Source organism: Anguilla anguilla, chromosome 11 (assembly GCF_013347855.1).
Source record: "Anguilla anguilla isolate fAngAng1 chromosome 11, fAngAng1.pri, whole genome shotgun sequence".
NCBI classification, from domain to species: Eukaryota; Metazoa; Chordata; class Actinopteri; order Anguilliformes; family Anguillidae; genus Anguilla; species Anguilla anguilla.
In genome coordinates, this window is record NC_049211.1 from 16,323,996 (window position 1) to 16,351,340 (window position 27,345).

A 27,345-nucleotide genomic window follows, 5' to 3' on the forward strand; every position below is an offset into this window, starting at 1 on the left:
CTGAAGAACACTTACATAACTATTCCTGAAATGCAGGGAGGCTGGCCCGCGGCCAGGGGGAGGCGGGCGCGGCCGCTCCCTGCCAGGACGCCAGGGGCCGGGACGATGGGCAATAACTGGGGCGCGGGACGCCATTCCGGCTCCTCTCTGTTCTGGGACCGGGCCCTTCCACCAGAGGGCCTTACGTAAGCGCATCGCCACAGTCTTATTAATAGCACCTGTAAGCTTCTCCCAGCGCAGACACCCCTCCCACCTGACAAAGGAACACTGTGGGACGGCTGCCAGGTTCAGTGGGTTTTGGTTACGTGTGAAAGGCTCAACACGAAAAACACGTGGACCGGGTCAAGACCAGCCAATGTCCCGTATGTCTCCAACATAAACCATAAAACCATCAGTAGTGGGTACAACTGTGACCAGACAAACTAAATGCAAACGAATCACAATCAAAAAAACATTTTTCATAGATAACATGAAGTTTCATACCAAAGATACCAAAGCTGTAGTTGGCTACATATGTTCACATGAACATGTATCTTGTTTGAGAAGAAACCAGACAAAGAATAAGAGAACAGTTATTTTTTTGGATTTTTGAATCCCATTTTAAAAAAATCTGAGGGGTGTTCTCTGAAAGTGCCTAGTTACATATTGTAAGCACTACATACATCAACATTTCCACAGTCTATTCATTTCATAGTTTCCTTGGGCTAAGGACACTCACAGGGGCTGATTCTGAAAAACATACACTTCTCCCCCAAGACCACTTAAATTAATCAATTAGATTCAGATAGTAAACTATAACCATACTGATAAAAGTCCAAGATGCTCTTTAAAAAATCCAGCGATTAGACATTTTTCTACTTCAGTTAAATGATTTTTCTGTACCTGTGATGCATTATTAATAAGTCATTAATAAAGTCAAACACAAACAGAACGAGGTTTGAGAACAGCTTTGGCTCTTTGGTTCACTTTATTTCTTCTAAACGTACCGCCATCATGCGCTTTGCTTTGTGGGTCTAGTCATTTCTCCTGTAGGTGTAGTTTCTTTGGGTGACTTGCACACGCGGAGGACAGAACCCAAGAACTGCGTTCGGTCGGAAACCCTGCAGTTTGGCTGGAATGTAGCCTACAGGACAGCCTGGAACATTAGACCTCAGCAGAATCTACTCTCAAATTTCATTTGACCCACACCTTCAGATTTCTCTGCTTTCTCTGTGTCTGATCCACTTCAGCCCGGCACAAGGGAAACGTACCCTGTCTGAATGTGGAATTACAATATGGGGGTTTTTGGCCGTTTGAGACCGCTAGAGAGTCCAGGTGCTCTTTGAATGCAGTCTCACAGTAGCAGGAGGAAGTCCTCCTAGTTCTACCAGACTCCATACACAAGGGGACAGGCAATGACTGCGTTACATAACACATCATTACATAATCAAAAGAAGGTTCCATTTTACTGCTTTCTGAGGACCAGGAAACTGGAAACCATCGGAACCTAAAACATTGTGGGCGGGAGGGGGGAATGGGGGGCTCTCTCTCTCCTTCTCCCCCTCCTCCTGACGGTGATCAGCAGGACCGAGGCATGCAGCTAACGGCGCTAATAATGAGCAGGAGGTGGGAATTGCATGACAGACTTTCACAGCCCGCACGTTAATTAAATAATAAAGTTAAAATAATAAATAGCACCTAAAAGATTGAACATTTTTCGCCCAATTATTCTCAAATATAAACAGAACAGTCATTATCACCATCAGCACAGCACAAAAAAAAAGCACTGGGGAAATGTTCTTGTAGCAAAACTGAACCCCAGGTTAGATTGAAAGAACAAACCGTACTCTAAAACTAATACATTCTGCAATCCATTAAGTAAATGCTCCATTCGGCTTCATAAATAACAGCTATCTGTTCAGTGAGGCCGCCACTTAAAAACAACCAAAGAAAAAAAACGCCCAAAAAAACAGAACGTTCTCAGCAGGCAAATGGCAGTGTACCTAGGGGTTGAAGCTGAAGGCATTTGAGGATAACAGTTCCCCAGACCCCGAACATAAAGAACCAGAGCACTTCCAGCCTAATTTTCTCCAGAAGCCATAGGAATGTGGGCCAGTTTTTTTTTGTGTGTGTTTTTTTAACGGCTCGGTTTTCAGAGTAATCTACATACTCCTTCCTCCAGGAAGAGCGGCGTTACCGCGAGACGGCTCCGGTTGGCTGGCTCCCCGCTCTCGCAGCGGCGGCTCCTCCTTATCGCAGAGCGCCGGACCCAGAGGAGAGGGAGGCAGTCTCCCAGGAGCCACGGGTTGCGTAACCAGGGTACGCTCGGCATTTATATAACGCCACTTCATAGCGCGAGCGTCATGCCAGGGCTGTGACACAGTTGCGGTGCTTTCCATTTGCGTACGCTCAGACAATTAAAGCGAGCGCAGGGAACAGAACATGGAGGAGGGCAGGCTCCAGTCCCCAGATTTGCATCACTGCTTGGCACAGGCAGCGTACCAGCTACGCCGCCTCCTTCAGCCGTGATGTCCCGGAGAGGCTGCTCTGTGACATAAGCACTTTTCGCCCGTTCTTTTTCCCAACAAATCCATCCAGGAGGAATTCTTGAGTGAAAGGCTACATTATTGGCTTGAGGAACTGCCGCAAGTACCTTAACAACAGGAGTGCCAACATGTCCCAGTTTTTCAACAAGCACAGAGGAACAACACTTCAACCGGCAGTTCCCTTAGCACAATTTCTGAGCGTGACGGCGCCTAAAAAATTTGACGCAAACGAGCGAAGACTCTCAGGTATTCCTGACCCACATATCTGCAGCGTGTTTACACCACGCTGCTGACGCTGCCCCCCTCAGCGCGTTACACAACCGGTCCGGATGACCACTGGAGCAGCAGGGCTGTGTTGACACTTGTCTGGCAGGGGCTGTGGGGGCTGGCGGGGCTCGAAGGGGGCCACACGCGCAGGGTGTGAGCGTCTCTTCGTAGGTCCCCCAGCGCAACACAAACGGGACACTGAGAGGCAGGCCAGCCTCAGGCCCCATTAGCGAGGGCAGCGTGTCCTCTTGTAGGGCAGTGACCGAGACCGGATCACAACAGACAATCTGGCAAAAAGAGCATAAACAAGGAGCTTCTTTTAATGAGACGGGCAAGTGAATGAGAGGGAAAAGCAGGCGGAATGCACACTCGTTTGCAAAGAATTCTGTCCCAAAATCAACAATGTGAACTTCCGACCTACCCTTGATTTACCGCCAAAAAAACAAACAAACAAAAAATAAATGAAAATTGGCTTCTGTTGGCAAGCCTAACCGACTCTACAGCCATAGTAAGGAGATTACCCTCAGTCTGATGAACAGAACCGCACTTTACTACAACCGGCTGTTAAACCAGAGCCTGCACACAGACACACAGGGCGCACCTTCTCCCCACGACCACAAGGACCGTCCGCCACCGGACAGGAACAGGCCCTGGGCCAGGTCCTGCGCTCTCAATTTATTATATCAAGGCAGCAGACCACATGACATCACACTGCCCAGTCTGCAATCCACAAACACGAATATCACGTTCACCGATTCATTTTGCATCTGTGCAACTTGAGGATTTTTGGCCCTGAATTTGTGGTGAGTTCTAGATGACTGCTCGCGTTCTGAAAGACGACCTTCTGAAATGATTTTCCACAAAGGCACTAATCTGATCAGTCAATGACTCAGCTGAACCGCTCCCTATTTCTCGTGGATAAATGACGGAAGAGCACAAAGCAGAGTTACAGAACCACACTAGCGGAAATTCAACGGGGCACGCGCTGGTCCTGTGTTATCCCCACAGACAGGGGCTGGGAGAACCCCTTTACCTTCATCTGGCTATCATTGATTTTATTTTGATCCTTATAAAGCTTGCACAGTACACAGGTGCCCTAAAGCGGTATACATATCAGAGTAAAAGTGTATAACGGGCGGGTGGGCGAGGGGATGGGATGGGATTCTAACAAACATTCATATCCAGGAGATTTGGAGGTCATGTGCTCCTCTAAGGGAGGGCTTAAACCTATATTTAGTCACCTCTGCGGAAGTACAAATGAATGGGATATAAACCTTCTATGCCAAACAAAAGAACTGCAATGATTTGATTATCTTCACTGTAAAAAAAAATAAAAAATAACCCACAACAGGACCTGAGGTCCCTTTGAGTTCAAAGGCATTCGGCAAGAAACACCAGATCAGCAGCACACGGTGGAACTACTGGTACCTCTGGGCGGGTTAGTGAGGTTTAATCTGGACCGACTCCAAACAGGTCCATGGGGCCACTGCTGAAAGGGCGATTCATACATTCAGTGAAATGTAGGCCTAACCCTTTTGTTCCCTTCACAGCTTAAGGTCAAAGAGATTTTTAAAAAAACCCAAATCGTTCTCTCGCAAGATGTGAAAATTTCCCATACAACGGGTTCAATACTGATGACCAAATCTAACCTATACTTGACTAGCTAAAGGTCTGACTAACACCAGTCAAACTAGTTTCATTTGTTTAACTTAGCTGTGTCCTCGGGCGCACACTTTGTAACGTCGTAAGACTACATGAAACCGACACAAAACTAGTCCGGCTACCAAAGTTCTGAAATGGGGCAGGTGCAAGATGAAGCGCCTATTCCTTTAACACTGGCTCAAAGCCAATGCATTTAACTGCAGCCTCAGTGTTTTCCGTTGCCAAATCACAATTACCACATTATCTTCCTACCAGGCTGCCTAGAGCTGCACCTCTGAGCTAACTGCCAGCCTAACACAAAAGAAAACTATTCATCTTGTAGCATTCGTGCAAGTATATCCACCGTGGATCCAAAGATCATCTTCAATAATTGGCCGCTATTTACTCCAAAGAGCACTCAGGCTTTGGTTCTTTTCAAATAATTGCTAATTGCCCGAAGTGATGTAAGAATTGTTCAATACTCCCCTGGGCTCAATAGCGCTGCCACCTTTCAGGGTCTCAGCCGTTAGGGAACAAACGCGTTCTGGTTATGCAACTCATTCACTGCTGGACGGATAATGGGCGAGAAATTAATACCTAGCTTCATATTTCTATTCGAGCTCTAAAAACAAAGCTGAACTTTTGATCATTTGCACACTATTCAGCTGATTAGGTTTGCATTCTTCTGCATAAATGCACGACTTTTCACAGTAAATTGCGGTCGTATTTGACATTCAGCCGAAGAGACAGCAATCTGAATTTACATTTCAAATGGCTGTTGACCTCTTTCCGATCCACGCGTTGAAATGGAAAAGAGAGGTAATATGAGCCAGCCAGAAACCTGCAGTTTAGAGGGGTGGATAGTGCATTCAAGGTCACCGTATTCAGATTGTAGAGTGATAAAACATACAGAATAAAGCACTTAGCATTAGTAATAATAAGTGATGTACAATTTGCAATTCAAAGAGCAAATCAAATCCACTAGTGATGAGTCTCCTTTCAGAATATAAACAAAACAGATATTACCCTGGGCCTTAAAAGAGTAAAATAAATTAATTAATTAATAAATAATCACAACCAATATAATGTGCAGACATCTCTGGATGCTGTTCACCCACATTACTTGTTTCGCCATTAAAAAAATTAATTAAAAAACCCCACATTTTTAAATGAAAAAAACATGAGCACTAGGCAAATGAGCAGTTACCATCTCCAGGTACCGACACAGTGTGTGCACGTGCATGTGTGTGTGTATGCGAATGTGACTGTGTGAGTGTATGCGTGTGTGTGTTTGTGTGTGTGTGTGTGGATGTATGTGAATGTGAGTGAGTGTGTGTGTGCATGTGTATGCAAATGTGACTGTGTGAGTGTATGTGTCTGTGTGTGTGCGTGCGTGCGCATGTGTATGCGAATGTGAGTGTGTGCGCGTGTGTATGCGTGCGTGCGTGCGTGTGTATTCGAATGTGAGTGTGAGCGTGTGTATGCGTGTGTGTGTGCGTGTGTATTCGAATGTGAGTGCGTGTGTGTGTGCGTGTGTGTGCGTGTGTGCGCGTGTGTATGCGAATGTGAGCGTGAGCGTGTGTGTGTGAGCGTGTGTGCGTGTGTGTGTGCGTGTGTATTCGAATGTGAGTGTGAGCGTGTGTGAGTGTGAGCGTGTGTGTGTGTGCGTGTGTATGTGCGCGTGTGTGTGTGAGACCCATCCTAACCCCCAGCAGTGATATGGCAGCGATGCTGGCTCAGTAGGCTGGCCCGCTGCGGGCGCTCCTGGATGGGGCACTTACATAAGAGCAGGCTCTGGGAGTTACACAACATGTGTTCGGCTGAACGGCACGTCCAGTGCCCGAGCCCTCTTTTTTTGGGGGGGTAGCTGCTACGCACCGCTGTGCCCTCTCAGTCCCAACGGCGGGGCCTTGGCCGTGACGCAAGCCCCCCCCCCGGCCCCCTCCCTCGCTGACGGCGTTTTTAGATAAAGAGTATTGTTTTTCCCCGGCAGTCTTACGTCCCCCCAGGCTGCTGCTTTATCAGCATGTGTCAGCAGCTCCGCAGCACTATGAAAAACTTCCCGCACCACTTCCCCTGCTTCTTTAAAAGCTATTCCAGAATATTAAAAAAATACAAAACTTCACCCCGTATAACTTCGGCAAACATTTACCACCACCACCCCCCCCCCCCCCCCCCCCAGCCCCCAGCCCCCCGCCACCCCCCCATCATGAGCAGTGCCCCCATGGACACGCTGAAAGACTGTTACGAAACGCGTTCCCGGAAGAGGGAGCACAGAGAACTCTTACTAGGCCAGTGTGTCACAGACAGGAGATTACAGCTGCACGGACATATTTGGAAACTTGTTCTATAACAAGTCTGGATCACGTTGTGTAACTAAGGTTACTGCTCCACATATTTTAAGAAAATTTAAAAATTAATAAAAATAAAACTACTGCTGAAGCTCAGCTTTTTCTTCAATTCAAATCTTTTTTTTTGTTGCAGGTACAATTACATAGCCTGTAATATCTATCATCTGAAAACACCCCTCAAGGAGTTAAAAAGTGGTCAGGCAGCAGAACTCACAGCTGCTAAAGGAGACGTCATCAGACCGTCCTATATGCTGCCCTTCCATCACAGCGGCACATTCATCCTCTCAGGAATGCTCACAAAATGGAGGTAAGCCATGATTTATTTGACTTTTAATATTTCAGGTCTTCCGAAATTGCCAATTCAAACATATGAAGACCATTTTCCTTTTTGTGTAAATAATAACTTTTGGTACCATGGTCTACATTCATCCATACAGCAGCTAAAAGAAACCCAAAAAAGCACAGCATTAAAGTACTAGTACTAAAAAAAAACAAAAACAGAACACTAACAGTTACCTCACAGGTGTGAAGCTCACAGCCTGGCCAAAGCCTGGGAGCTAAGCCTGCCAACGACAAGTAGGCTACATACCCCCCCATCCATCACATGTGCCCATCCATGTCCTTCAAGACATTACAGGTATTACTTACGTGTCCATGGTGCAACTCGGCTACAGACTGAACCCACAACCTTCCCGTTTTAAGATGAGATTTATGACCAGCTGATAGATAACTATATCAGGCAACATGTTAATATGTTGATAAATTTGTGACAGGGAAATGAATACTTGTTGAATATTTCTCATGCCTCTTAGTTTGACTTAGCATAGGTTAGGTCAGAGAGCAATATTTACTGTGTGAACAGGATTTAATGTGTTCATGGCTACGAATAACTCTTACAAAATTAGCATGTGTTTTGTAGTTGTAGCTGTATGCACATACTGTACGTTGCTTTGGATAAAAGCGTCAGCCAAATAAAGGCAATGTACTTAAAATGTAGCGCACAACGTTGCAAACAGAAAGTACAGCCATTTTAATCCAATATATGCCACTAAAGAAGCATCCAACATTGAACATGATATAATCCACAAAAACCTGTTTTTGTTTGGGTAACTTGAATCTTATCTTCTCACAGAAAACATCACAAATACCAGTAAGTAGGTACACATGTACAGTATGTCTGTACTGTCAATTTACTACGAAAGACCCTAACCTCACCGAGAAAAATGTAATAGTCCTACTAAAACCGAGAGGAAAGAGTGAGCTTTATCAACATAATCTGCCTATTGATCTAAAAAATCAATTGGTTACAAGGACCAGAAATCATGCAGGCAAGACGCAAACTTCCACAAGGTGCTCATCTAAAATAGAGAGCTTGAGACCTATGCGACAGGACAGATGCTGTCCCTGTAACTAAAAGCACGCTGTGGTCCTATCAAAGTGCCCATTCCTTTGCGGCCACCTTCCTGTGCTCCACATCCATCACGCTGCCCTCTCCTCTCGACAGCACCGCTCACCGGGGACCAGACCCGACCGGGACGCCGACCGGGACGCCGACCGGAGCAGCTGACCAACGCCACCTACCTGAGAAGGACTCGGACTCGTCCAGCAGCAGCATGGCTCGGGGGGGGCTGCCCAATTCTCTGCTCTGCTCCACCCGGGACCACTCGCACCGCGGCGGGAGTTGACGTGCCCAGGTAGCCGGTCCTCGGCGCTGAGTGGCTCGCCTCTGCGTTAGGTTCTCAAGCGTGCTCAGACTCTCTCTCTCGCTCGTTCTCTCTCCCCGCTCGCTGCTCTGTACTGTGCGCTGCTCAGCTGCTAACCGGCTCGCTGACTGACTGACTGACTGGGTGAGTGTGGCGCTGAACACCGCGCTCCCATTCACTGAATGTGGTCCAAGTGCTGATTAAGTCAAGCCAGTGGGTAGAGACCAGGAACTAAACAGAACTCCTTACATAACCATTCACGCTCTGACAGGGGCCCCGCCAGGGGGGTTTCTGAATGGCCAGAGCTGCGGATCCCTCGGCAACGCCGGCTCTCTCCCTCTTTCATAACGGCCACGAAGGGGAGTGTATCAACACCGCACAACCTCAGCAGGCAAAGTCTGAGTTTACGTGCGCAGGTGGCATCGAGCACAAGCGTTTCAACCTCCTTTCACATTTTTACATCTCAAATCTGCTGGAATTGGCTGCTTTCAGGTGTTAGTGTGCTGTGTTGAGCAGTATGCTGGTTACACAACCAATTCTGCATAAAGGCTACAACAACAGGAAAAACAAATAACCTGAATTCACATGATCTAGAGAGCTATACACTTCTGGAGTACAGTTAACAAGAAAGTTGTACTAAGAAAGAACAGACTTGTAAACGACAGAACAGAAGAATAATTTAGTCTGACGTACTGCAGTTTTTAGCCACAGAGCACAAAAAAGACCCTGCAAGGTAAATACACACATCTGCCCTCACCAGCCCCAGCACTTTGCCTCACACACTGCTCAGAACTCAATGGCCACTGCGATGCCCCAGCACTCAGCACAATTCATCATGTACTTACACATGGCCCTGACGTTAAGGGATCTGTGGCTGCTCATTTCTGTCACCTTGACCAGAGAGGTTCAGCGAACATCATTCCAGCGTTGTGGGTGGCAGCCCCCTGGTGTCGACAGCCAGTCTGAAAGCTCAGTCCTGTGCGTAATCTAGCTACCCCGAGGCACTGAGAGACAATTACAAAACAAAGAATTTCCAGAAGAGCGGCCGTCGCTGCCGACCCTCGCGCCAGCCCTGCCGGGGCCCTCTTTCTGGAAAAGCTCCCCCCACTGGCGTCATCGTCACACGCGCATCCCCCTCCCCTCCCCGAGTGTCACTGGCAGGCCTCTCCCCTTTCAGCGGGGCTGCCTTAGGTAACCGGGTGACAGAGTTCAAAAGCTGACTGAGGCCTGCTCCACAATGGAGGAAACCCATATTCAAAACACAAAGATTACCGAGCTCACTTACACAAACAAAGACTGACTGCGCTGTAAGCCATATCTTAGAAACAGTGTGAACAGGATGGGGGGGGGGGGGGGGGGGGGGGGTAAGGGAGAAAGTGAGATGCTTGAGAGGTTTGGGGGGGGAGAGAGAGATACTGTACAAGTGAACAATGTGCTGGCTGCTCACAGGTTTATGTACGCTTGGCTTTAGACACTGCTGCGATACCAGCAGCAAGCTCATTCTGCAGAAGGCAGAGCAGGGCATCCAATCCTGCTGCAGATGCTCTGGACTTTTCAGTTCAACTCTGACACACTTACAGAGTTTACAAGGACATGCCTGACAAACGTGCTCATTTCTTTCAGAATGCACTCACTGTTTATACAAAGTGTTTGTCACTCAAATGGGAGGGCAAAGGAATGGTGAGCAAAAATGACAAATATGAAATCCCATTGAAGAAAATCTTTTGGTATAGGCTACTGTAAGCCTGCCAGTGCAAATAAAGTAATACTTCAATGGTTCATTGTTTGGCAGGCTAATATGTTTTTTATATGCAAAATGAATGTCTTTTCATGCTGAAACAACCGTAGGAAAATGTATCATACTTAACTTTCAATTTTGTCAAAATTAATTGGCAAAACAGCTTCAGGCATGAGATCATCTTTTTGATGATACAACATTAAAAAACTATTTTTGAGTCCACCAATGGGATTTCCTAGTCCCCTTAACACGGTCCAGCATACTGCTAAAGGCAATTATTGGATCCTTTGTGCACACCTTGCTTAAGCATAAAAAAAGTGTTGTAGTAAGCAGTGTCTTTTTTCATTTATTTGAATTTTTCTGATTCAACACCCAGTATTTCTCAATGTTTTGTGCTGAGCACATTTCATGCTACTATTATTCTGTATACGAAAACGCATAGGGGGAAAAATATATTTTTGGTGCATCAGGCTCAGTCATTAATGAGGGAAATGAGTTCTCTGAGGACCAACGGTGCTCAAATCTACACCAAACTTCAGCAGAACAGCGGCTGCTGTGCGTAGCACAGTTGTGGTGCGTGGCTGTGTGGCACGACAGCAGCCTGTAGCCGGCAGCCCTGCTGCGCGGTGCATTTAGCGCTCCTAACATAGCTCAAGAAAAGGCAGGGCTCAGCTGGCGGGACTGTTTGTGCTTCACTGTGCATCAGGGCGGTCAATCCACCCGCATCAGCTGCACATGAAGCATACTCCTCCAATGCAGTGTGCAGCCTGAGCTAGCGTGAAGGGAGTGTTCAGGTTGAGCTACTCAACAGGCTGCGTTCAGGCTGAGCTAGCGTGTAGGGAGTGTTTAGGTTGAGCTACTTTACAGGTTGAGTTCAGGCGGAGCTAGTGTGTAGGGAGTGTTTAGGCTGAGGTAGTCAACAGGTTGCGTTCAGGCTGAGCTAGCCTACAGTGGAGTGAAACAGGCGCAGGTGATAATGAACTTGACAGCAAAGAAGAAACAACTTAGAAACCAAACTGAACTTGTGAAACAAAATGTGAAAACATGAAGAAAAATCACGGTGAAAATTGGTTAATAAAAAAAAAAAATCAGTTTATGAACAATAAAAAAAGGTGCTGACAGAAGGGATCAAGTTAATGGCAGTTTAAACCAAAGGCACTCATAGCCATCACAGGCACAACACTGATACACACTACAAGCTCTTTCACTGAGGGCACCGTATCAAATGCAATTTCACTGGTGACCGATTCAGACAAACATCCATTTTAAATGAAGCACAACAGGTGAGCTCCAGGAACAGAGAACACTGTGTGCTCTTCGAATGGCCTGGTACTCTCTGCCCACTTGTCAGCTCCCCCCAACTGCTCTGGAATTGGAGCGCTGTGCCCTATCCCTGGCCAGCCCGTTATTCAATCGGCCTGCCACGTTTCCAAGTCTGCTCCTTCTCGCCGCTGCCCCGTGCTCAGGTTACACAGGGGGCTGTGTTCAGCCGCACCAGGCCGTGCCGGTTAGCGGCGCTCAGGGGGAGATGCCTCGGACCAGGGGCCTCATTCGCGAAACGCGTGTACGATCACATTTGAACATAAACGTAAGAATGTTTCAAAGAATATTCCGCCATTCGTTATTTTTTTCTCATCTGTATTTGTTCACGGCTGTTTCCTTATGCCAATCACATGAACAGGATTTCACATAAAATGTATTAGCAGTCAGCATTCATCATCACATACAGCTGGGATGTGCACTAAAACAAAGGTCTGCACATGCGTCATGAATCTCAGGTTGTTTTTTTTCATAGGACAAAAGTAAGAATAATTTTAGATTTAAGACAGGTTTTGTGAATGAGGCCTGCCGCTCTGGCCCCACTGGCTGCCCTCTGGAGCTTGCGGCGCTCAGTGACAGGTGGTGCGTCGGTGGCGTCCGGGGAAAGACGCAGGAAGGAGGGGAAAGACACAGGAAGGAGAAAAAATCAGACGGGAGAAAGCGCCCTCAAACTGCATGCGAAATGTAGCCGGACGCTGGTGCTGTACGGAGATTCGATCCTGACGTACACAACAGCCAGGACGGCTCAATCCCCGAGTTCTTCCAGTCAGGAAAAAATGGAATAAACACATGCTTGAAATGGGCTCGAAAATTATGTTAATCTCTGGAAAGACTGAAGAGGCATGTGGAAATGAATCCCAGTGTAAATATTTGGGTGGAAAAGAGCACACACCAGTTAGCTGGCCCTTACATGGCTGACTGTGAAAGCAGGATGGGCCCATGGAACAAGCCAAATTCTTGTAAACAAAAAAAATATTTTATCTTACTATTTCCCCCCCATTGAATCTCAATTTGTTGTCACATGGTATTGATTGACAGTTCATGCCTGTCACATGTGATGGATGGATTTCTCATTCCTGTCCAGAATCTACAAATACACCCTCTCGATCCATTCTTTGTTTACACCCTGATGAAGACTCAGCAAGGTCAAAACCGGTCAGTTTTTGTAACTAAATATCAGCAGATATGCAGCCATAATAAAGGCTTTCAAAATATTTCCTTTCACACAAATGTGTCTGAAGTCTTGAGTCAAATTCTTCATGTCTTTTTTCGGCTACTCCTCCTGTGACTCTGTGAGCGCCCGACCTTCAAGAGCACCTTGGTTAGAGTTACCTGGAATCTACCTAAAATATTCTTTGGCAGCACTCTACCTCTGCTCCTATTGAAACAAAAAACAACGTTCAAAATATAATCCCCCATCTGATAAAAGGAGAATCTTTGACAATAACATGCACTCCCATTTTGAAATGTACGATGATAATAGATATTATTTAAATTATAACTGATTATGACTTAACCAGGTACATCATGAACAGTACTTGAGTATGACACCTCCTAGGCTCACGCATTCCTAGTGAACCAGTACGGAGCTTCACATTAGGAAAGTGTGCCTTTCACCCGTTAACAGGAAGCGTCCAGGCGTGAAATGCTTGTGCTGTGATTACGGTGCCCTGGGGTTTGTGTGTGAGCACAAGCAGAGCGTCCTCCATCACACTGACAGGCCGGGGACAGACAGAGCCCTCGGCCCGGTAACCTACAGCGCCTGCCAGGACACACGCCTGCCCTGCAAGCACACACGCACAAACACCGAGGTGCACATTCCGGACTCTCACGCCCAGCGAGCGCGTACACCGCTACCTGTCCCCACACGGGCACTCTGCGTCGAGCCAACGACACGGGAACAGGCCGCTCTGTCCTCACGTTCACCTCACCTGAACGCCACGCCCCCGTGACTCTTTCTGCCGTTCTCCTGCGGAAACACCTGCCAGACAGAATGTGCGGAACTGGGCCTGTGCTTCACACGGTTACATAATCAGAGCGGAATCAACAGACGCGGCATAGCGAAGATACACACAAAGTCCATCAATTTAAACGATGGAAGCATCCTCACTATTCTCTCTTAGTCAAAACAATAATCATGCTGCAAACATACTGAAAAACAATAAGTAGGCCTATGATAGACAACAAAAACATTGTGAATGGTTCCACTTATTAGTCAGTGTGTTATACTTTTCTGTGTCACCTTCTGTACTCGAAACTCCAACTCCGGTTGCTGGAATGAGAGGCTGAATTCCACTGTAGAGGAGTGAAATAAAAAATGTGTGCAGTGATAGTGGGATTAAAATGAAACTGGAAAGTTCTCCCTTAATTCAGGAGCAGGCTTCATTTCTTTAAATCTACTCTACACACACGTACAGTACAACAGCCGTATCGCTATGTGTGTATGAACGAGGGATTCCATCACTCAAATGTCAGCTTTCCGCCACAGCTCCAGAAAACAGCTTTCAATTATCAGAAAAATATTCTAACATGTTGACTAGCGCTTTTTTGTATGTACATTGAACTCAGCAGCCTCTACCACAACTTACAAGAAAGAGATTGTCTTACTTTAATCAAGCAACCACACACCTGCATAACACAGAAAATTGGCCCCTCGGCCAGACAATGAGAGGGAACGGAAAGGATTAGTTGAAACAATCACAGGGAAGAAGGGATAAGAGAGGAAAGGGAAAAAAGAAAAAATAATATGCCGGGCTAAGAAAAGCCCAGGCAGTGGTTGTTATGGTGACGGTGCGACAAAGGAACAGCGAGCGGCGCAGGTGTCACTACTCCTTTCAGCCGGCCTGTTACGTAAGATAAGAGCCTGTGGCCGTCCCGCTGGGCGCCAAACCGGAGAGGCCTGGCCGGGCGGGGGGGGGGGGGGGGGGGGGGGGCTTTCACAGGCCCACACGCCCTCAAACAGGTGCTGCACTCCTCTAACGCAACGCTGACCAATTAGATCTACGTGTAGGCTAACTGTGTGTGTGGGCCTGCTGCAATCTGTGTTTTAAAGACAGGACATGAATATGGACACAAGATGCAGGGAGATCTCAGAGGCTCGAGGGATCAAATGTAAAACACACGAAAGAGACCCCCCATGAAAGGTGCTACTTAGGCAGCCGATCTCGTGCCCGTGAGCGGGGCACTTGAGCTGTACCTGCTTCAGCATACGAGCCGCACGAAGGGATACCGTGTAAAAATGCACAACTGCGCAAGTCACTCTGAATAAGAATGATACATAAATGGCGGTTATGTAAACGTAACAAAAGGCAACTGTGGAGCAGCACCGGGAACGAGGGCTACATTAAACCAAATGAAGGTCGAAATGAACCGCCTATTGCTTAATACAAAGGAAGAAGCCTCCTCTACAACACAGAATTATATATAAGGGTAATTTTTCTTCAAGAAGTACACGGCATCAAAATGAAACTACATGTATAATATTGAGGGCAAGGGCAGTGACCTTTCAAACACTTGGAAAAGCATAATTGGTTTTACATTTAGGTGTGAAAACAAAGTGAGAACAGGCACATCATGCAGTTTGAGTCAGGGAGAAAGTTGCTCAAAATAGCCTCAAATAAATATCTGGTTTTGCTTTACTTGTCCACAACAAATTACAGTTCAAGCACTGCAGAAGAGGCATGGGGATTTTACTGAAGCAAACTAGTAAAGGGCCAATCAGCCATACTGTACAGTAGCTATATCTAGTAATGCGAGGGGATGCCAGGAGCCATTGTATAGCCATTGTTCAGATACACTCAGCAGCATTTCAATGAACACATTTGGGGGAGCAGACAGTGTTAACTGATAGTACACCCATTGTTCAGTTAACTGCCAGCATATGTCACCAAGCACATGCTCAGTACAATGGGCAGAACACGACAACACATTGACTCTGATGGTACAGTAACTGCCAACCATCAGCATCTGCCAGCGCTGCTTCCAAATAATGACCAGCAGGTCTTATGAGTCACGGATGAAACTCAATTCTGAAAGCAGGCTGCGGAACAGTGGCTGAGGAACAGTGGCTGCGGAACAGTGGCTGATGAACAGTGGCTGCGGAACAGCGCTCAATGAAGAAGCGAGAGAAGAACAGAGAGAAACAGTCCAGCGTTCTTCTTCAGGTGGTTTTGTGAAATGCGAGACGCGGCCCCTGCGGACGTCATGGCGACGGGGATTACGTGAGTCGGTTATGAAAGCTCAGCCGCAGCGCGGGTGCCCAGCGCAGGCGCCCAGCGCGGGTGCCCAACGCGGGTGCCCAACGCGGGTGCCCACCGCGAGCCAGCGGGCCAGCTCACCGGCCGCCACAGCCTGGTACCCCGTATGCACACAACCAGCAGCGGGTCGCCATGACAGCGCCACACGCTTCCGCCCTATCAAACCGGGAGCCCCGTTAATACAGAAAGAGCTCCTTTTCTCCCCCTCCCCCGAGCGTGTGTGCAGTGGGCAGCATGAAAGCAATCAGCCCGCTCCAATGCACCGCAGTAATTCCCCATTTATCACTAATGCAGCGTGTGGGCCTCAGTAAGCATAGTTCCTTACTTACCAATACCGCAGCGATCGAGCCCCACTAACCTTAATTTACAGCATGCACTACCCGAGCAAATGCATCACAGCAACCGCAAATCGCAATTCATCATTACCGCAGCGAGTGCTGCCCTCCCACCACAACTCAATGAAGCCCTCTGACGCAGGCCTGCGATACTTAATACAGAGAGCGTTCCTAACGAAGGCACTTCCACAGGGCGGTCCGGACAGCGCGGTACGGAGAAGCCGAGGAACGTCAACAGATAAATAACAGGAGGCGAAGAGGAAAAAGATGAGCGATTCACCTTGACTTGTGCCCAGCAGGCATAATTCAGTATGCAGCACAACCAGAGCCAGAGTGACAGTTGCCATAAATCACTGCTCACGGTTACCGCGAGCGTGCCCCAGTTCTTATTATTAATGCAAGGCTTCGTTTCAGCGATCTGCTCAAAGAGCCAGTCGCTAAGGGAGAGAAGCGCGGCGGTATCGGAGAAAGTCAGCTCCGTTCGCTATTAAAGGCGGGAGGGCTGCGGCTTTTTTTTCCGTTAGCGTCGCTGTATGACCAGAGGGGCACAGCCGGCGTCAGGCGTGCCTAACTAGCGGCCTTGATAAGGGCTCTGCTTTCTGACTGTACGTGCCTCCTCGCGCGCTCCGCTAACATTTTTCACAAAGCGTTCCAGTTCCGACACACAGCCGCGCCGCCGGAACCAGCCCGACTCTGCCGCACAGGTGCCTCCCGAATAATTTACAACTGCGGCTCTGGGCGAGTGCATCACCGCTGTACTATTACGCCCATTTAAAGGTGCGGCAGGTAAGTTCAGAGAAACAAGCAAGAGAGCTAGATTTTGAAGAAAGAAACCACCTTCCACCCCCTCCCCTCAGCTCTCCCTCCAAACACATGCACACGCGCTGCCTGAGCACTGGAGAGAGAGGACACATCGCGCGACCCCTTCTATCTTCAGTCGGAAGTCGCTACAGTCATAAATAGATGTTCATTTTTGGCTGTTTTAGGGTGTCATCTAATTTTAGCAGAACATTATTTTGGTTTTTAAAAGTAAGATGACCACACTGGTCTTTCACATCGTTTAGAAGCTAGCTAACTTTAGCCAGCTTATTGACACCAGTCACACAATCGCCTCAGCTGTTTTCGCGGCTACAAGCTAATGGGTTTAATTTGATTTTACATGTAAAATGCCTTGGCTTTCATCATCTGTATGTCTTCATGTCAATTTCAGGGTAAAATATAGTTTTAAAGGTTTCAAACAGAAGATGACAAGCTAGCACTGGAGTTCCGTTAGACTACTGAGACCATAGCTATTGCTGTTTGTCACCAGTCACACACTGGGTGTTCACACTACTCTGTCACTACTTTATGTCTTTGCTTTCATGCTCTGCATTCTCAATTTCAAATGCAGTGTAAAATACAGTTTTGAAGCTTTTAAACATAAAGTGAGAAGGTAGTACCAGAGTTTCATTCAGAGGACTAGCTTATGCACTAGCCATCTCTTCAGTAACATTACCACTGTTCTGTTTTTATCTGTTTTATGAAGCTTTAACCATCTAGAAGTTACTAACACCAACTACATAGTGTGCAGGTTCTCACTTTTAAGTTCTGCAAAACACGACTTGACCCTTCTCCTACAAGTCCTTGGAAGCCCGGGAGTATGTAAGCTTTCATCAGCACTGATTCTTCAGGACAAATCAGTTACAGTACACTACCTCCCATTCACATTCACACTTCTGTCCCTCAGCTCATGGCAGTAAAATATCACTCGAGCATATCACGGCAAGTTTAGTCATTAGCATGACGTGACATCTGCCAAAATGCTCAGAGGCGACGCTGAATTCGTTTAGACCGATTAAAAGCAGACTCTGGAGCGAAAGCAAGCGCCTGCACGGATGGGTACGCGTCCCGGGTGATGGATGCCGGTGTGGGGGGGAGAGGGTTAAGCCCGCGGAAACAGGCGCGCGCACCAGCTGATGAACCTTTGACCCGCGTGTAACGGATCCCTGAGAGGCCCCACACCGCCCCGGTCACCACGCTCGCCTCAGAACTACTGACCTTAATCCTGTGTGCCAGTTACTGGATTAAACTGGGGCCTGGGACGCATGGCAGTCAGCCCCCGGGAGAGAGGGGAGGGTCGTTACGCGTCCGCGTGCGGGCGACTGAGGCGGCACAAACGCACGCCGGGGCTGTGCGTGTGACCACACGACGGTGCGCATGTATGGTGCCTACGGAAGTGCTTGAGAGTGCTTGTAAACAGCCGTTTGAAAGACACACGATTTGTAGACAAGACCACACACGCACCCCTACATAGTATTACAGTCACGCCACTCAAACACTATTCACAGTCAAACTACTCTGTGCATTTTAAACAAGTCGGTTGGGAACTACGGTATGTCTGTGTACGACTAGATGATAACGCACTGTACTGCGTGTGCTTATGAATGTGTGTGCATGCATGAGAGAGAGAAAGAAAGATAGCAAATGCGCGACAGAGAGACTATTTGTTTACGAATGAAAAAGAATGAGGTATACATTTTCGCACACATATTTATGGATACCTGAGATGGCTGTCTTAGTCTGTGAGGCTAGACCACTCAGATCAGTGAACGTGGACCAGAGCCCATTACAGACCTGGCACAGACACAGACCCGCTCCTCCTGCCCCCTGAAAACCAGGCGCGCGGACTGACGCCGCCGCCGCTCGTAGCCCTGAGGCAGCGTGATCAGCCTCCCACGGAGTCACGACCAAACGCCGCCTTGTCACGAACCGAAGCTCTCGGAGACGCCTCATAGAGCCGGCGCGGACTCCCGCTGTGACCCCGGCAGCGACGCGCGCGCGCGATTACAGCCTCCCAGCTCCCAGAAGAACGCTCGGCTCGGCCGCGCAAGCGTTCATCCGCTCGCCGGTCCTGCTGCTGCCAGCAGCGTCTGCCGCTGACGGTGGCTGGGGTCACGGCGAACGGTAACCCGGAGAGGACATCTACAGACCCGTGCATCCGTGCATTCAGCAAACCAGCTCAGCTGCAACTCCTCACACTGTCATAATATTTTACCGGCCAATTGTCACGCGTGCTAAATAATATGAGTATCTATGGAAAGGCTGTTCTCTGAAAACTTTCTACTTAAAAAAAAAAAAGTATTACCACGACCACCAGTTTGTGAACTGCAATGATTTAAATTTGCATTTCAATGGTTATCCTCCAGGGGTCCCCATAGGCACTCCAACGCAGTGCCAAGGGACTAATCATACAATCAAGCTTCTAATTGAGACATTAATAAAAACAATCAGTTAATCTAACATGGGGAGAGTCAGGAAGGAGGGTGAACATGGATGGAAGTTTAAATGCTGCGATAAGCATGTCTGAGCCAGTGGTCCTCATTCCTGGTCCTGGAGAGCCACAGGGTCTGTGGGCTTGCGCTGTTGCTCAGTGCCTGAGTAGCACAGCAATTGATCAGTTAAAGCAGCTGATTACACATAATTAACTCAGGTCACCTGGTTTCCTGGGTCTGAATCAGTCATTGCTCGTAAGAAAAAAAACTAAAACCAGCAGTCTGTGACTCTCCAGGACAAAACCTAACATGCCCCTGCACAAGATTTTAAAATACTGTAGCATGTCCATGGAAGTAAGTAATCAAACTATATTTTATATGAGTGTCGCTTGTAAACATTGCTGTCAATCATTGTCAGCTTAATTAGTGGCAATTACTTTATCAGCTTAGATTACGAGGTGGAGCAAATGGGTTAACTGCTTGAGAAGTGGCTTGACAGAGGCTACTGTGACCTCTAGCTGGCAGAGGACTGAAATACCGTGCGAGAAAACAAGGGGAGACAACCTGGTGGCCCTATTTATTACCCATTTATCTCCCAATTTAGAATGAGAATTGTATTGGTAGAACACCCCATGACTGCAACACCCTTCATCAATTCAAGTGTGTATGTTCTAGCATTAGCCAGCTGCTGCTTCCCAGCTTTTCAATGATAACTCTTTACTTATCCAGACTACATGAAAGACATTGGACTGATGATTATTGATTTATATATATTTTTTTTTTTTTTTTAAAAAGAAAAAGACGCCAATTGGCACATCTTGGCTCATCATCTAGCCCAGGCCAGGGTATTTGCTTCCACACTAAAGGATAACAATCAGACTTAATGACAGTGATGTAACCGATACACTGCAACCGATGGTTACTTGTACACAATGAGGGACAAAGCATCGGGCTGCCAGACCCTTGGGCGGAAGCTACGGCGTTGAGAAGCAGCCCTGAACTCCACAGAGCCGGGGGAGGGAAGGGAGAGGAGGGGAGGGGAGGGGGCACCAAGCCCCCGCTTTCATAAGTGCTTTACGTAACGGCAGCCGCTGTGACATCCGCGGAGGCTAACGCGCGCGCTATTGTCACCGCAGCCGCGGCGACAGCGGCACCCCGACCGGGCGGGAGCGCCAACGGCAGGGAACGAGGAGCCCGGGCGTCACGGCCCGGAAGGGAACGTCAGCTCCCCCTCCGATTTTAAACCCGCGACCGCCCCCCCCATCCGCGTCCCGTCTCCCCGGAGCACAGCGAGCGTGCATGAGGGGGACAGGGATTAATTACAGCCCTCCGCTGCATCAAAAGCTCTTACACAATCAAGAGGGCGAGAACACAGAGGGACCGGGAGGAGCCGCGCGCCACGCTCGGAGGAGAGGGGGAAGAGGCAGAGAGAGCGCCACTGCAGTGGAGTTCAGAAACGGTGACATCACTTCACAAAGGAAGCGAGGCCTGTTAGCTGCATTCCGACTCTGTCAACGCCAGGCAGCTCATGAGAGGAGAGGTCCCGGAAAGTGATGATGCCACACGACTGACTTTGTTTTCATATTTTGGGGGGAGGGGGGCTTCCTCCCATTGAGGGATAGATGGGCAGGGGGTCAGGGGTCGTGTCAGAGTGCTGGGCAGTGACACAGCACTTTCACAGGGTGACAGCCTGAGAAAGACGTGAACTGACAACTGCAATACACACCACTGTCCAGAGGATACCTTTATTCACTTACTTTCATCAATATGCAGTCACTTCATTCAACTGTTGGGACAGCTGGGGCAGTTTAAAGTGGTTAAACAGAATGGGTATGTATGTTCAAAGTTCAAAGACATTACATTACATTACATTACAGGCATTTAGCAGACGCTCTTATCCAGAGCGACTTACACAACTTTTACATAGCATTTTACATTGTATCCATTTATACAGCTGGATATATACTGAAGCAATTCCGGTTAAGTACCTTGCTCAAGGGCGCAACGGCAGTGTCCTTACCCGGGAATCGAACCTGCGACCTTTCGGTTACAAGCCCAGTTCCTTACCCGCTGTGCTACACTCAAAGAATTCCATTCATACAGAACCTCTGCATTCAAAGGACAAGGAGTTTCACCCTGTTAGCGCGTTCCTTGGTGTTCCTCTATGGTCCTGGAGGACTGGGGACGAGCCCCCTTCCTGCTCTCGGTCATTAACCCCGTAACGCCCGGCCGAGCTCACCCGCCAGCCGGGGGCCGGAGGAAAGCGTGCGTCTCCGTTGGCAGCGGTGCTGCATCTGGGAGAATCTGACTAGGACTTCCCCGACTGACTGGCTCCAGTGACGGGGGGGGGGGGGGGGGGGGGGGGGGGGGGGCGGGGGGTGTAGGCGATCCGACGAGGCACGCTTCAGAACAAACACTCCCAGACACAGCAGCCTGCCAGAGGCCCTGGAGGTGTCTCCAGGCAAGGCGCAGAGCGTTCTAATCTCAGCCCCCACACAGTCTCCCGCCCACGAGGACCGCAGTCATGAAAGGCACCCAGCAGACTCCTAAAACAATCCTCTAAGACGCCAAAATTACAGGCCTTGGGATTTTGGCAGTTTAAAAAAACCATCAATGCATCATATTTCTATATGGAACAAAGCAGAGAGAAAAAATACAATTCTACAGCACACATTGATAAGGTTTTACTACAACAAACCAGGACCCTCTGTTTGGTTACGTGCAATTATATAACTGTGCCAGGTTATTGAGAAACAAAAACATACTTTTTGCTCTCTACTGTAAGCAGCACTATGCTAGGATCTGGAACAAGCCGCAGCCTTAACCACTGACTCAATGCTGTTTGTTCTTGAACCAAGACTTTAACAAAGATGGGCATGACTTTATATGAGGAGTGAAGACTAACTAAAGAGGGAGTGACTGGGAATCACACCCAGAACCTACAGGAGAGAACAGGATCAGACAAACGGGAGAAAACAAGGAAAGTATCACTGACAAATGAAAGGGAATGGCTTGTCTGTAGTGTACAAACAGGAGGCAGCTGAGAGCATGTTAGTGTTCCCAGAGCGTACCACAGGGACCTCACTGTTCAGTCTGCATTTCTGAAGCAGTTTACTCCGCTCACCGTTCTCTCCATGTGCCAGAGCTTCAGTAGAGCTGCAGCTTCAAACACATACAACCCCCCACTACGCCACATGCACAGAACTGGACCAACAACGGCAAAAAAAATTAATAATAATAAATTGATTAGTGTCAGTTAACGCACTGTTCCTGGATCAGTTACAACCTTTCACAGAATGAACGGCTGGGGATAGGCTGAAGGGAGGGTGAGCTGATCCTGGATTGGTGGCGGCGGCCCATAAAAAGGGTCCTGAGAGAGCCTGAACACAAACAGACACGGAACACTGCCATGGAGCGCCAGAACATTCCAGGGGACCCATACGGAGAGGTCAACATTGCAGACAGGGTGCTTGTATTTCTCATACACTTCTGAACAATCTGTGCTTTTTACAGTTTGAGACAACACACAGACACATGAAATTATGAGATGCACAGATGGGTATACAAGATGAACAATACACAGCAAATAAATAGCTAAATAAACAAATAAATAAGGATAAAAGCTTGACGTGGGGTTTAGATTATGGCTACACAATTCAAATCGAGTTTAAGCCGTGTTTTGCAGTAATGCAATTACCTGTAATTAGCATTCCAGTTTAACAATAGTTTAAATAAATTGTAATCTGCCTGATTGCGGAAAACAAGGCTACCATGTTATTTAGGCCTAATTAAAGTAAAACTAAGGAACGATGTTTCCCTGACAGCATGAGGACACACGCCACCCGCCCCTCTCTCACCCCCCACCCCCCCACCCCCGGGCCTCAAACACCTCCACTGTGTGACTAACTCAGCTGTCCACCTGCCCACCTAACAGCAGCACACCTGTACAACAGCTACTCAATTCCACATCACTGCCTACCACATTTCAAACAACAATCTGCATCTTTACAGGTGGGTAAAGCATGAAAACGCCTCTGCAGATCCTTCAGAAGTTTCCACGGAACATGCTGCTAACAAAGAACAAGTTGTACAGTCACATCAAAGAAGTTTGTTACGATTATTAGTGCAAATAGATGTTTTCAGGAATTCTCCTGGTTTCTAAATTATTTTTACAGGCCAGGGTCAAATGCATGTTAACTACACATATGTAGCTGGTTCATTAATGAACTCTGCTTTCTCATGCAGGCTGGGCCAGCTGCATCATCCTTTACGATATGGCATTGAAATAATCAAAGCAGCAGTTCTCAAATGATCTAAGTCAGATCTGTTTACCTCACCTTTCTCCTTCTGCTGTGGTTGTATTTTTTCCTTCCAGTAAGACGACAAAACAAAAGGCAGCCCAGTTTGTGGAGGGAGGTCTATGCCAGTGTGTGAGTGAAAACATCCTGAATATTCATTCCCAAGCATCATAAACACACAACTTCTGCGTGGCCTATGGTTGGCCAAGTCAGGCAATACCTGGGTACACAAGCCCACAAAGTCCAACTCAGGCCAGAGCTGAGGGGATAAGAACTCTAAGAAAACTCTGCCTCCACCAAGGCAATGCTGAATCTGGACTGTGCAAAGCATTAGTCTGACTCACTATCACAGCCAGCTCACTGTGCGTTTGTTTAAATGTCCTGCACACTCCACACTGAAGCTGTACCCGCGCTTCCGTACGGTCTCTGAGCAGCCTCCCGAACCCCAACCACCGGCCCACTCACCAGGGGCTTCATCCTCGTCATCTCCGTCATTCTCGTCGTCCTCCATCTCCTCCTCCTCCTCCTCCTCTTCCTCCTCTTCCAGATCCTCTTCCTCCAGGTCGAGCTCCATATCGCTCCCTGAGTTTGCCTCTTCAGACATGGCACCCCACAATTCTCTGTGAGCATTACCTACACATCCTCAGGGCTTCTGGTCTCCTGCAGGAACATGCACACCAAGCATTACTCACCATGTATATACTCACACCCACGCACAGTAACTTAACTAGGGCCATCAGTCTGTCTCTCCCCGTTTTCTCACATGGCACTTAAGTCCTTATCCTAAGTTGATAAATTAATTGCCACTAATTAAGCACAGACAATAATTAACAGCGATGTTTTCATGCCACAAGAGTTAAATTCAGTTTTATTACTTACTAACTTGGACATGCTGCAGTATTTTAAAATGTTGTACAGGGGCATGGGAGGTCTCGTTAGAAGCAGTGGCAAATGCCCAAATTAAAATTGAGAGCAGCTATATAACATTTAACTTGCACAAATAAATTTAAAAATGTATTCATGATTCAACTAATTAACTAATCATGGTCTTCAATCAAGACCTTAAGTAGAATAAAATCTAGAATCTAGAACTAAGTGTCTTAGTGGTGGGCTAAAACAAAAACCTGCTTTATAAGGATGCATTTTTCTTTTTACTGCAGTGATGCTCAGTCCTGGTCCTGGAGTCACAGAGACAAACGCACAAAATGGGCAACTCTGACGGTAGTTATAGCATCTCTAGGATCACACACACCTGAATGGCACAAACTCAGAAAGCACCGATATTGCTCTTTCCAATACCGTGATCACCAGCAAGACGGAATAACAACTTCGTCTGACCACTTAAGAGAGGTGAAGTGCTGATAAGTGTTTATTGCTTGACCTCAAGCGTATTAATGAAACTGAGACACTGAAATCTAGAAACAAGTCACACAGCCACAGCGTAATCAGGTCTTAGTCTTTCTCCTGCCTCTGCCCTCCACTTGCCCCAATCATTTCACCCATTCTGCCATGCAACCGTGTGTGTGCAACATGGCACAAAAACAAATGTCCGAGTTTTGCTTACATATAGGCCTACATTTTAGAACTTTGCATGGCCAGACCCAGACGCGTACGTCGGAAACATTTGAGTTTCAAACGCATCAATGCCAGACAAATGAAAAAAAATCGAATTTGCCCCAAAATCTTATGAAGATCAGCACCCTAGCTAATGAACAAATGTGATACCATGAGAGGAAGAGAAGGGGTGACCAGTGAGAGAGCCAATGAGGGGAAAGAGAGAAAAAAATGAGAGGCCACAGGCAGAAGAGCAGGAGGTTGGATCGCAAGAGACACAGATGAGCGAACGGATGAAAGAGTGAGAAAAGGAAGAAGGGCTGAGAGGAAGAGGAGAGGAACAGACGGATGCACAGTGGAGGAGTGAGACGACCCTTAGCCCGTCTGCTACCCGCAATAAAAACTGTCCTGTCAATCCTGCCGCTGCAAATCAGCGCTGGGGCTGCTGGACGCTGCTGTACCAAAGCGCCCTGCCCATAAATCAGGAGCGCTGGCCGGGGGGGGGCGTGCAGGCAGGGGCGTCAGGGTGGGCGTGGGGGAGGTGTGCAGGCAGGGGCGTCAGGGTGGGGGGGGCGTGCAGGCAGGGGCGTCAGGGTGGGGGGGGGGGCGCGCATGCAGGGGCGTCAGGGTGGCGGCGCCCGGGCCCCCTGCGGACGCCCAGCGCGTACAGAAACATGCGGACCGGACCAGAGGGAATCGGGGGGTGACGGCGGTTACATAAGCGCGCTGCCCACTGTTCCACCACAGAGCCTCCTCTGTCATCGCCGTGACGACCTGTGACCGCGAGCCCTCCGCGTTTCCGCGCTCCACAAGCGTTTTATTGAGGTCTTCCCTCGAGGAAGTGGTGAGCAAACAGGCCACGCTGCCCGAGCCAATGGATTCCACACCTCTTATGTAGGGGAAGTGAATCAGACGGCAGCAGTAATGCTACTGACACACCGTGACCCCTGACACAGGAAGTTCCCCGCGCTGAACCGGATGCAGATACACATGATAAACTCCAATAAACAATACCTGTATACATTTACCTCTGATAAAAGAAAATCAAAGCATGGGCCTACATGTGTACTATTTCATGACATACCAGCCTAAATTACTCAGTAATACATTAACTGACTTTGGAAGGTCTTATTAAAACACACACGCATCAAAATATTGCTAAGACAAACGCCTAATACCTGAAGCTTAAAGTACATGTGGGACCTCCCCAGTTAGACATTTAAAAGCTCAATAGGAACCATAAGCCTGACATTAAGTCTTTCTGCTCATATTTAGCATCCCTTTTCCCAATGGAGACTTCTGGGTCCTTTATGTAATCGTGGCCCACAGACAGGCATAATGACCCATCCAGAGAGGAGGAAGTGCCAATTTACTGGCTGCACCACTCCCCTCTCCTCTCTCCCCTGGTCCTCCCTGCCAGCCTCCAGCCTCTGCTTACATAACAGCAGGTGCAGTGAAGAGGCCCCACCCCCTCCGCCTTCCCTGCAACAGCCACTGTCCAGCCCCACACACCCGCCAAACATTATCCACACATCCTCCAGCATGCACACAGCTAGCACACGCACACAGACACAGACACAAACAAACACACACGCACAAAGACACACACACAGATATGTCTTTGATTCCATACAAGTACGGGTGCTGGTGGGTGTTACATGGCATGGTACTGCAGCCATCTAATTCCACACATAAATACACTGACTCAGCCACCTTCAATTGCACTCATGTACCCAGACACATAGCCCAGGTGGAGGGGGGTGGGTTTAACCCCAGCCTGCACCCCCCAATCCAATTCTACTCCCATATACTTATCTCACTCTTAAATACAACTCTGCCAGTGAAACGCACACTAGAAACACACACTGATCACACACAACACTAAAACACACAATCATACGTATAGACATGTATCCCAACTATTTCAAAGGAAGCTTACATAACTCAATTTCCACCGCCCCTCCCCCCACACACACACACGCCGCAACACCACACACACCCCTCTCCCTCCTTCTCTCTCTCTCTCTCTCTCTTTCTCTCATGTTTTTTGTTCTGCCGAGAAAATTCCATTCCATCACCCGCCGCCCCCAGCTGCAAGCCCACCTC

The 27,345-nt window shown here is 48.1% G+C and overlaps 1 protein-coding gene and 1 long non-coding RNA gene across 3 annotated transcripts in view; one reads left to right on the forward strand and one right to left on the reverse strand.

Annotated features, from left to right (window-relative positions):
- rad54l2 (RAD54 like 2) overlaps positions 1-27,345 on the reverse strand; it is a 54,231-nt gene that overhangs the window by 18,714 nt on the left and 8,172 nt on the right. The window contains exon 2 of one of the 2 annotated variants that reach the window (XM_035383008.1): positions 24,151-24,345. In XM_035383008.1, the coding sequence (XP_035238899.1) occupies positions 24,151-24,289 (139 nt within the window). In that variant the 5' untranslated portion in view covers positions 24,290-24,345. Of the gene's footprint in view, positions 1-8,365; positions 9,828-24,150; positions 24,346-27,345 lie in introns of those variants that run through there. The other variant, XM_035383009.1, reaches the window with a different exon arrangement.
- LOC118208399 lies at positions 6,687-8,372 on the forward strand. Its single transcript, XR_004761556.1, has 4 exons — positions 6,687-6,814; positions 6,918-7,091; positions 7,308-7,421; positions 8,289-8,372. It is a non-coding gene; the product is annotated as an uncharacterized LOC118208399 (long non-coding RNA).